The 12,088-nt window shown below is 45.5% G+C and overlaps 1 protein-coding gene and 1 pseudogene across 1 annotated transcript; one reads left to right on the forward strand and one right to left on the reverse strand.

Annotated features, from left to right (window-relative positions):
* Positions 1-1,113: 1,113 nt before the first annotated feature.
* On the reverse strand, positions 1,114-6,962 carry LOC103998140 (guanine nucleotide-binding protein subunit gamma 4-like). Its single transcript, XM_018831152.2, has 5 exons — positions 6,138-6,962; positions 5,217-5,269; positions 4,389-4,433; positions 4,256-4,300; positions 1,114-2,527 (listed from the first exon to the last, which is right to left on the reverse strand). The coding sequence occupies exons 1-5, from the start codon at positions 6,294-6,296 to the stop codon at positions 1,234-1,236; spliced, it is 1,596 nt and encodes a 531-aa protein (XP_018686697.2). The 5' UTR covers positions 6,297-6,962; the 3' UTR covers positions 1,114-1,233.
* Positions 6,963-9,336: 2,374 nt separating this feature from the next.
* On the forward strand, positions 9,337-11,867 carry LOC135650040 (protein NRT1/ PTR FAMILY 6.4-like; annotated as a pseudogene).
* Positions 11,868-12,088: the final 221 nt, after the last annotated feature.

Below are 12,088 nucleotides of genomic sequence, written 5' to 3' on the forward strand. Positions count from 1 at the left end.
ATGAGCTGTGACTGGACGGCCTGGGCCTCAATTAGATCCCTCACCACCGCCCCGTAGCTCTCCCGAAGCCGGTTCAGCGCCGACCGGTACATGGCCGCCAGCCACCGGAGACGCATACGCCGGAGGAGCCCTCCCAGGAGCCGTCGACCGCGCCACCGCCACCCACGGCGCGTGCCCAGCCGGACAACGGTCATCTTCCTCCGCCGCAGAGACGGGGCCGCCGCCCAGCGGTGCGGCATGCGGAAGAGCATGGGGCCACGTGTGGGAGGCCGCGACGGCCAGCTTTGGGCGTCATCGTCGGACGTGGCCATTACAGCGGTCCTGGTGGCGGAGAGGCGGACGCACGATTCGAAAAGCAAGCGAGGACGAACGTGGTTTAAAAGAATACGGACTCGTTTCTGCTCACTCGCGGTGGAATTTAAGTCCAACTCCGAAAACCTACCCACAAATATATATATATATATATATATATATATAAAAGGAAGAGAGCTATAAAAAGATAATTACTATCAATAATATGATTTTAAAACATAAATAAATAGATAATTGATTCAGTATGTCACCAAATAGCTAATCTACGATACATTGGCTCAAGTTAATAATAATATATCTATCAGATTTTTATAAAATAATCTGTATTTGTCAGACTAAATCCAAGTGATATAGTGATTTATTTTTCTCCAATAGCAAAATCATAAATTCAAATTAACTTTTGCTCAATGTATTCGACAAGGAAAGAAGCGTTGATTTGTCTGCATTTGGTCTGAAGAAGACGGCAACCTCAAAGGAGACGATGCTCTACGTGAGAAGAAAAAATAAGAAGCTCACATGACCTCAGCATGAAGAGTTTCGAGCCCATCCATTGTGCGGATGCTCCCGAGACAACACAAACGACATGTTCTATCTATCTATCTATCTATCTCATCATCGATGGGTGGCGTTGCTTGCGTATATACATTCTGCATATATTAACTCCACCATTATTTGGATGCCATTGATGATAGTCAACCTTATCTTGATTCTCCTGCCACCTTTTCTTTCTTCCTCGATGAAGAAAACGATATGCCTGCAACAGAAATAATGCTTGCAGTCTGGCGGAGGAGCTATTAATCATCAAGAATGAGTGACTACTACACAGAATTCTATATATTGAACATGTTTCAGAGATACAATAGAATATATAATATGGCATGTCAAGCTAGAATAAAGGAATACAAATTTATGGTCTGAATCTTAACATAGACATCCAGTGATGCAGCAGGGTTTTTTGGTGCATTTAGGTAAGAGGCATGCATCTGTGCACTTGGAGCAGGACCAGACACAGCCACAAGAATACTCAGGGCAGGAGAGTCTTGGGAGGGCGCAGGCGCAGCAGCCTCTGGAGCACGAAGGCTTCGAGCTACAGCACCGTCTTCCGGAACAGCACGAAGGTTTCCAGCCGCAGCACCATGAGCAGTCGCACTGTGGTCTCCAGCAGGTGGGGTTCCACCCACGGCACCATCCTTGGGCACAACAGGAACCGGGGCAGGACGGCCTCCAGTCGCAGCAGAGTGGTCGAGTACAACATGAACTGGAGCATGATGTCTTCCGGCCACCGCAACATGGTTGATCACAGCATGAACTGGAGCATGACGGCCACCAGCCACACCGCCATGGCCTGAAACAGGAAGGCCACCAGCTACAGCAGTGAGGCCTGCAGGAGGAAGCGTTGAAGCAATGGCATTGCGGTTTGCAGCAAGACACATCGGAGCAACTGCTGCAAGAAGCCTTTGGGCAACTCCAGCATGTTCCACCACAACTGCAAGGATTTTTGGTGCAGCCGCAGCATTCTCCAGCGCAGCTGCAAGGAGTTTTCGAGCAGCTGCAGCATTCTCCAGCGCAACTGCAAGGAGTTTTCGAGCAGCTGCAGCATTCTCCAGCGCAACTGCAAGGATGTTTTGTGCAGCTGCAGCATGTTCCAGCACAGCTGCAAGGAATTTTTGAGCAGCTGAAGCATGTTGAGCCGCAAGTGCAAGGAGCTTTTGAGCAGCTGAAGCATGTTGAGCCGCAAGTGCAAGGAACTTTTGAGCAGCTGCAGCATGTTTCACAGCAACTGCAAGGAGTTTTGGAGCACCTGTAGCATGTTCTGGTGCAACTGCAAGGAACCTCCGAGCAGCTGCAGCATGTTCCACCACAGCTGCAGGAAATTTTGGAGCAGCAGGAGCATGTTCCGTCGCAAATGCAAGGTGTTTTCGAGCAATTGCTGCAGTTTCTGCTGCAACTGCAAGGAGATTTCAAGCAGCTACAGCAAGCTCCAATGCAACTGCAAGGAAGCTTCAAGCAGCTGCAGGGTGATCTGCTGCAACTACAGGGAACTCGGGAACAACTGCAGCATGGTGTGCAGGTAGGAGCCTCACAGCATCGAGGGCAGGGACATCCACATTGACAACGGTTACAGTTCTGTGGACAAGAACAGCTTGGTCTTTCGAGCTCAAGCATACACCCACTGAGGCAGCAAATCCATGACAAGTTAAAGCACAACTTCGACCTGCGCAAAAACCAAACAAGTCTTTTTTTTCCTTCAAATGAAAAGAAACTACATTTTCTATAAGCGTAACAACTAATGTTTTTTGCTGCGTCATACTCAATTGTCAACCTCTGAACCTTGTGCAAGGACTTCCTGAAGGATATGACACTAACAGCTAAGAAGATGTCAACAAATTTGATGCTGCAATATATGTTGTGACTCTTTAAATATATGGAATGATTGTCAAGATATTTATGAAAAAGAATGATGTCCATATAATAAGTATGTCGGCTCATGTGTAATCAACCGGATCTGAAAATTGTTATCTAGTAAAAGATTCTGTGTATCCAAGATGTTAAAACAAGATATCTGGTTTCTGGAGCAATGTTCCGGTGCGATAGAATGTAGCAGTTAGACCGCATGAAAGCACAATAATGAATCCAAAATGAATATGATGAACTTATCAAACCAATAAGGGAAAGAATGCCATAATTGACCAACAAAACTTGAAAGGAAGATCCAAAAGTTTCACCAAGTCAAATACCGATCAGAGTAAATAAATGTTCTGAATGACTCATTCAAATGGTCATGCTTTATGCTAGTCATTTGTGTTTTGAGTATAGGAAAATACATTATTGTAACACATCTTCAACCAAAACAATGCAAAAGGAATAAGTCAACAAGAACAAACATCAGAGACAAGTAATTATTGTTCGTTTATGGCTTTCTATTGTTAGTTCATTTTGTTTCTTCTTTTTAATTTCTAGTTTTGTCTTTTTTCCCTTTTAACAAAATTTCTTGAAGCTCACATCTGCTAAAGCATAAATAAACACGGACCTTTCAGATTCACAAGCACAAAAAACTATTAACTCAATATCACTTTACTGCATAATTATGTATCCAAGCACAGCCTACAAAATTACACTGAATATAAAGTAACTTTTATCTGTATTAAGATTAGAACCCCTTTATAGTTGTTGCTGCTCGATCAACGTACATTACATTAATGAGAAGTTGTAAATACACTTAAGCTTCAACAGCTAAACTATAGAAATTTGTAGAAATTTTTTAACACCTTCAAGAACAGACCTTCATAACAATCAAGATTTGGTCATCATATAACCTCAGAAACCAATCAACACCAAGAGGCTAGTAACTCCATGGACCATAATATCCATCAGTTAAGCATGCCAGAACTGGATTGGCATTGTTTTAATTTATAATATAGCAAATAAACCATTTAGACAGGGTGAAAACAAGCATATTAGGAAAAGTACCAATACTTCAGTTTTTTTAATTCTTACTACGTTAAAAAAGGGTACGAATAAGAAAATATAGGCATAAGACATCATGCCAAAGTATAATAAGAAAATGTAGGCAGAGTTGAGAAGGCGTGAAAGCAGAAATCACCAATTATCTGAAGCAACACAACATGACAAGTAGTGCAGCTGATATCTTCTGAGTGAGATTTTAATTGTCACATGACAACATGAATGTGGAGAATAAAGGTTTATGATTCTCACTGATAATTATGTAAGGCATTAATAGATTAAAGACTTGGTAATGCTCAAATAAGAACAAAAAGTGCAGATGAATCTATAATATGCAGCAACATCAACAAGACCAAACACTTTCCCTGTTTTCTCTGTATATTAAGTTCTATTTATCTTCACAGCTTCAGGATTGCAAATATCTTCCTTTAATTGTGTTAATCAAAGTAAGTAACAAAACTGAAATAGAATCAAGTACCTCAGCCATCTCCACAAGCAACACGATGCGTGCCTCCGCTTATTTCTATTTGACAAAACAAGCATACAGATGTTATATATTTTACATATCACATAAACCTTAGTACGCAACAGGTGAAATTGAAGGATCATACATAGGCATCAAAGGATCTGGTTTTATTCCCACAAACTCGTTGACCCTGCAAAATAGTCATGATTTATAATTTTAGTCTGCATAAAATGATATACAATCTTAATATTGTTGAAAGCACTAGAATTTCTCAGGGAACATACTATTAACTTGGATACCCCAAGTCTATATGACACTGAATATGGTTTTGCACTCGAGGTTTTAAGTTCAATAGACAACTTGGATCTCACAAGTCTTTTTTCATTTCTGGGAGGATGAATGAGGTAATTATCCCATTAATTTATTAAGGAGAAAGAAAATAATACATGAAACTGCTACATGAGAGCACAAGTAGGAGAGCCCAACTTGAGCCTAGACCAACAGAAACAGCTACAGAGAACAAGAAAACAGAAAACTACCACACCACACTTACAGACAGAAGATAAAGAAGATTGTAACTCTTACCCAAATGTCTAAAAGCTCTATGGCAGAAGGAAACTATATCAAGAACTTCAGCAAAAAATTCATTTATATGCATTACCTAAATTGATCGTTCCTATCATCAGCATTATAGATGCATTTTATTGGAGTTGCTAATATAGGTTCAAGTTATAGTCACTTGAGCCAGCAATGGAGCTTTACACAATTCAAAGTGAAAAAAGTGGTGGAACATTATTATTGTGAGAAAAGCAGCTGATGAAGGAGAGAAAAGAGTGGCAGTCTCTTCTCATACACATTTCCAGATATTTGGTCGAATATAACATACAACCAGAGGCAACCTACAAAATTTGCTTTCTCAATCACAAAGAAAATAAAATCAAATAATGTACAAGAACCAAAAAGTGAAGCATACTCCTTGCAGCATCTGGAAACAGGTTGGACTCCTTCAAGTGATTGTAACTCCTCCTGCTCAAAAGTAAAATTTCAATGAGATATTCATATTTCACAACGGAAACTTAAACGTAAAACAGAGAAGCATATCAGCAGCAGCTAATTTTCACAGGTTCATGCTGCAAAATCAATATAGATATATACAAACCTTCAACCAATTCTATTACGGGAATTACTTGATCTGTAGATTTGAAGTCAATATTTAGTTCCACAGAAAAGATAGCAAAGCTCACACATATCAGCATGCCACACATAGCAAAGCTCACAGAAAAGATAGCATATCATCAGGTCACTGATCTCACACATAGCATTTATGTTTTATTTTGTATAACAGGCACATACTTCAAGTTCCTGAAGAAGAACTCATGTAAGCCGAACTGTGTGTGTGTATATATGTATCTTATACATTATATGTATACCAAAACAATGCCTCAGTGCAGTCTCCGAAATAGTTCCAGCTGAACATTGATGATCTATCGGATGCACTCCAGTGAAGCTGTAGCAACAGACATGTTGCTGGAGACATAAAGATCCATTCAAAAAAAATTCCTTTAGCCACATCAGCATCTTTTGCCATTAAAAAATGTTCTTTTTGCCTTTGACAAACCTGATGTTGTTACTGTATGTCTTCCATCTTGACATCTGTTCATTTGGACTAGGATTCATAGCTCTGTTTTGAGGGTGACAGTGCTCTTCTATCTTCAACCATCGAGCAAGGCAGCATTTTTAGCTCTTCAATCAAAATGTTTTGCTACCCAAATTGCAGAGTCTAAAAATTGCAAGATAATCCATCTAAATCTTGCTTCCATGCAGAGCCATCGCAAGCACTCAAATAGTTCCACAAATCCGATATTTGGGTCAACGAGAAGGTTTGTTGGGTTACCTCGATGAAGCCAATCTCGCGGTTCAACATCTGCAGCTCGAGCTGCAGCCTCCGGCGGCCGCAGAGGTCGGGGTACTTGGGCGGCGACTTGGGTCTGGGAGCGACCACCACGACCGGTGGAGCCGAAAGCGGCGGCGCGCTCGGCACGGGCTCCCCCATCGGTCGGCGGCCGCGGACTCACGAGCCCAAACGGATCTCCAACACGCTCGAGAGGGTTCAAAAATAGTGCTCAGTGGAGGGATCACGAAGGAGGGGGAGACAGGGACTGGGAGCGGCGCAGGTGGGGTATAAATGCGGTACGCGGCGGAGGACGGGAATCCGAGAGGCGGTGACGCGTCGCTTAGCCTCACCGCGGCAGCACCCCATGCGCCCTCCGCGGGCGTGGAAACAAGAGGAGGCAGCTGCGGCAGGAGAAGCAGGCATATTTCCCTGTGCCTTTCTCTCTCCTTTTGCCATCAATCTCCTATCCATCTCAACCTTCTTTTTCCTACCTGTCTTTCACATACACATTCACACCCCATCACACGCCTTCAGCGTTCTCATTGTCCGATGGTTTGCTGCTGCAGTGCCACTGACACCTCCAATAACACCACCAGTATTTTTACTACAAGTATCTGATAACAGTATACAGCGTGTGTGAGAGACATGAATGAGAGGTGAGAGTGTGTAGAGAGAGAGAGACAGAGGTAGAGGGTATAAAAGCCTGCAAGTGTTGGTACTGAGCCGTGCCAAAGGCGCAGAGGCGGGGGTTGGCCTGTCCGTCTCTCTCCCTCTCCCTCTCCCCCTCTCCCTCTCTCTCTCATCACACAGACACACACTCAATGGTGTTTGGTGGCGTCCTTGCATCGTTGCAGGGAGAGGGGATATGTAAAGTGAGGAGAGCGGCCGTACTCAGACCGCACGTGACGCCCACCACCAAGTGGGCCACGCACTGACTCATCCTCGAGTCTCCTTCCACCTATCAACCATTCTTGGTCTCCTGCTAAAAGCCTCTCGCGGTAGAAATTTTTACCTCAGTAATTATCCTCCTCGACACACCTCACAAGTCTTTAGAGTGTAGAATGGATGGAACATGTCAGAGGAAACAACTCTGTTCTTGCGTAATTCATCGTCTGTTCGTCATCCTCCCTAGTTATTCCACCTTTCGGACAAAGATGAGTATGAGCAAACTTGTTATAGTAAAAGGAAAGAATAAAAGAAAGAGGAGAAAAATGGGGACTGCATGCAATGCAGGGCTTTGACAAAGAAAGCATTCGATCGAGGTTTCAGTCATCCAAAGGAAGCTTGTCATGAGACAGATTTTTAAGAGTTCACAGGAAGCAAAGGAAATGTAGAAGTTCCCTCTTCCACTGCATACAGTTGTTTCTGAGCACTCTGCAGCCTTGCCTTCAAATTACATGTAAGAGAACAGGGATAAAAGATCCATCTCTGACACGTCTTTAGCTGTGTCCTCAGGGAGCTCTATGCCTAACAGCATTCCCTACAAACAGTAACCAAGGAGGCCTCTCCCCTCATAGCTTTATTCTCCCTTCATATGAGATCTCTCTGAAAACAAAAAGAAATATTTATTGAACAATCTTCTTTGTTTATCACAGTATATATATATATATATATTTATCTCAAGTAGCAAAGTTGAATTCACTGTCAAGAAAAAAGAGAAGATTAATCTTGTTTTTGGCCCTATAAAGCAGGAGGGTATTGCTATGGTCATTCCAGGCCTACAACACGTGCCTGTCATGGGGCCCACTGTTTGCCTTTCCAATCACAGACCATCCGGAGATCCGTGGAGGAACGAGTTAGCATTCTTTCTGGGTGTTCGAAGACAGCCGTCCGATCGATGGGGGGTGCGACCGACTCCAGATCGCCCTCGGAGTCTGCGCGCCACGCCCCCTATCATACGGGCGTGAACTCCCACGAGCCTCGCGATTCCCGTCGACCTGCGGGCCCCGGGGTTAAGGCGAAGGACGAGGGAAGGACGGGGAGGGTGGGGCCGGCGGGAGCGGGCGATGGGTCATCCTCGAGGGGTGAGCCACGGGTTACCGGGGACGGAGGCAAAAGTCGACGCTGACGTGTGACTGGGCGTCGGGTCGCGTGTACCGTACACGAGCCTGACTAACCGGCTGTACGACACGTGCAAGTCGCCTCGTGGCCTGTCTGATTGCGTCATTAGCGAAGCCCGTGTGCCGTTTGATGCTCCCCTTATTCTATTAATGGAAGCTCTTAGTTTACTAATGCCACTGCAACGTGAGTTTCTTGGGAGGAGGGAAGTGGGTGGGTTGGGTTCCATTCCTGCGAGTACAATGTTAATTTCTTCTTTTTTTGGTGTCCTGACGAGGTTAAAGATCCCCCCGGACTAATTTATTATATATATATATATATAACTTATTCTTTAACTAAAAATAATTACCTATGTGTCACCTTCAAACACTCATTATGATGCTTAAAACACTAATACTATATTAATTTGACCATGATTACAAGTCACTGTTCCAGGTTTCACGGATACTGCTACCTTGAAGTATCAATACAAGGATTATCCGAAATATTTTATCGCTTATGACATACCCTGTGTGTGGGATTTATTTGGTTTGACCGAGTCCCAAAGCAGTAATTTAGGGCAGTTCACAATGTTATGTCGTGTCAATTCAATTCTTGATCGCATCTGATTTAAAATCCGATTTATTTGGAGCCACCAATATGTTCGAATCCGACCGAATTAATTATCGGATTGGACGTAGTGAAACCTCATCTTCGAGGTCTCACATCGACCGTGCGAGTTTTGTGCAGTCGAATCGTGTCATCGATGTGTGGTCGCGTCGGTCGTGTTGCGTTCCACAGTCTCGTTCTCTCGACTGTAGAGCTCTTGTTCTCTCTTGATAAGCTTCACTTGCCACTTTTTACTCAATCGCCTGGCCATCGCAAGGTGTTCGATCTGATTCCCCAATGAATTGTTCTGCACAATGATTCTTGGTAATCGAGACCGTTCGTGTTTCCGGCTCGATCAGAACCAGACTCCTATGACTGACTTGCTTTCGTCTATGACTGACATGCTAGATATAAATCAAGGAAGAACAAATTAGGCTTCATGGAGAGACAAGACCGAGCTGTAGTAATCTCCCTTCGACTCGTTGGATAAGTTGCCACTGTGATCTCCAGCGCTAGACGAGCTGCAGGAAACAGATAACTAGGACGACAAGACATGCGCCAATCGTCGAATACCCTCCGCGTGTGTCTCAGGAGACGCGTCGATCGCACCGTCTTTGCCGCGGACTTGGCAGTGTTGTTGCCATTCTTCGCCGTCCATTCGCTGCGTGCTGTGCAGCAGCGCTCACCCATCCAAACACCATGCTTTCCACAGTATAAAGACGTGGGCAATAATCTCTTCTCCTCCTTCCCTCACCTCATATCGCTGCGGCCTTTATAAGGTCACACCATCATCAACTTATCTCTCCCCTCCTCCCCTTCATCTCTGACAGGAGCTGCAAAATGCTACTCATCAGTATTAGTCTATTACACATCTAAGCTCATCAAATGCTTTCTGCTCATCTGTATGTTTCTGAGTACTATGTGTTTCCACCGTGCTCCACTTTGTTGCTAGGTTTCTGCTGATGTTCCTATTGATGACAAAGGTGAAGTCGTCAATTACAATGGAAATCCGGCCGATAAATCCAAGATGGGAGGGTGGCTTGGTGCTGGTCTCATCTTAGGCGCCATATTACTTCCATTGCTAGATGCTGCCTATATATGCAATGTCTTAGCGCTGAGAAGGACCATATAGACGCTGTTCTTGGTCACTCGGTGGGAGATCTGCATCTTTCCACCTCAAGATCAGCTAACATCGTCACAAATTTTATGGGCACACTTGATCTTCTGGCATTGCTCGGAGGCTTCTTAGCCGACGCGAAGCTTGGCCGCTACATGACCGTCGCGATCTTCGCCACGATCACCGCCTCGGTATGACCATCTAAAGCAAAAATACAAAAAATACAATACTATATATATATATATATATATATATATATATATATATATATACACACACACACACACACAGCTAAGATGTTAGTATGCTATCGTTCTACTTGTGAATACAGAGCGTCAGCTTGTTGACGATCGACACATCCCTTAGCAGTATGAGACCCCCGGCCTGCGACAGCGCGCGGGTGGCGCGCTACGAATGTGTCGTGGCTAGCGGCGACCATCTCGCGATGCTGTTCGTCTCCCACCACACGATAGCCCTAGGGGCAGGCGGCATCAAGGCCAACGTGTTGCAGCCGCGACCTCAAGGAGGAGAAGGCCATGATCTTCTTCTTCAACCGTTTCTACTTCTGCATCAGCCTCGGTTAGCAGTTCGCGGCCACGGTGCTGGTGTACGTCCAGGACAACGTCAGCCGGGGTTGGGCCTACGGCATCTCGGCCGCCACCATGGTGGTGTTGCTGCAGGGCACGAGGCGATACCGGTACAGGAGGCCGCAGGGGAGCCCGTTGACGGTGATGGAGGGTGTTCCTCTCGGCCTGGGAGAAGCGGAGGTTGCCTCATCCGGCCGACGCCAGCGAGCTAACCGAGTACACCGCGGCCTAGGTCGCGCACACCGGATGATTCAAATAATCACCGGGGAACGTGGCAAATTCTCATTGGTCATTGGCGCTAGAGAGTGGAAGAGAATAATTGCTAAAAAGTATAATAGAAGCTCATCTTGACTCGGATAACCCAACCATCACAACATCCATACCTTGTCTCGACTTCTTAAACCAAAAGTACTCGCAAACATATTAACTCATTAATGGATAAGCTGGATTTTCTCTTTTATTTTAAGGAATGGTCATGTAAATCTATCGATCACACCGGAGTGATGATCATGTGGGTGCAGGTGGCTAGACAAAGCAGCCATTCAAGCGTGCAACACCAGGGCAGACGAGGAAGGTGAAGATGGTGGAGCCTGCAACGTTAGCAAGGCAGCTACAGTAACACGAGTAGAAGAGGTGTAGATGGTCCTGAAGCTTCTCCCGATTTGGTCCACCTGCATCCTCTTCTGGATCGTCTACTCCCAGATGACCAACTTCTCGGTGGAGCAAGCCACGTACATGAACCGCCTACGTCCACCCTTCCGGCTCCCTTTCCTTCTTCCTCTTCGTTTCCATCCTCCTCTTCACCTCCCTCAACGAGAGATTCCTCGTCCCCATCGCCCGGAGCTTCATCCACAAACCAAGTCCAAGGCATCACAAGCCTTCAGCGGGCCGGCGTCGGCCTCGCGCTCTCCATACTCGCAATGGTGGTCTCCGCCGTCGTCGAGAGGAAGAGAAGAAACCTCTCGGTCCATCACGACACCAAGATGAGTGTATTCTGGCTCGTTCCACAGTTCTTCTTGGTTGGAGCCGGTGTGGCCTTCGCCTACGTAGGGCAGTTCGAGTTCTTCATCAGGGAAGCTCCTGAGAGGATGAAGCCGACGAGGACGGGCCTCTTCTTGTCCACGTTGTCCATGGGGTTCTTCTTCAGCAGCTCGGTCGTGGCCCCGGTAGACCAGGCATCGAACGGGCTATGGATCAAGAACAACTTGACCAAGGGGAGACTTGCAGTGTTGAGTGTGATTAAACTTCGTGGTGTTTCTGGTGTTCGCAAGCCGCCACGAGTACAGAGTGCAGAGCTACACTTGGAACAAGCAAGGTAGGGAGCTGGATTGTTGGAAGGATGACAACGTCGATGAACAGATAAAGGGAATTAATGCCTAGAAAAAGAATGAATTATAAGTTGTCGTTTCGGCAGTAAGCAATTAGACAGTAGCTTTGTCCACCACCACCTTCGACTCTGTTCCTCCTCCTCGCCCTTCAGCTCTACCTAGGATAGAGTCGCGGAAAAAACAGCACTCGAGCGCAAGCAGCAACCAAAGGAATGACGTACGGCAAGTGACGTGTTATATTACTCGACAGGCCGCTGGTGGCCGCTGCACCAC

Source organism: Musa acuminata, chromosome BXJ3-9 (assembly GCF_036884655.1).
Source record: "Musa acuminata AAA Group cultivar baxijiao chromosome BXJ3-9, Cavendish_Baxijiao_AAA, whole genome shotgun sequence".
Lineage (NCBI taxonomy): Eukaryota > Viridiplantae > Streptophyta > Magnoliopsida > Zingiberales > Musaceae > Musa > Musa acuminata.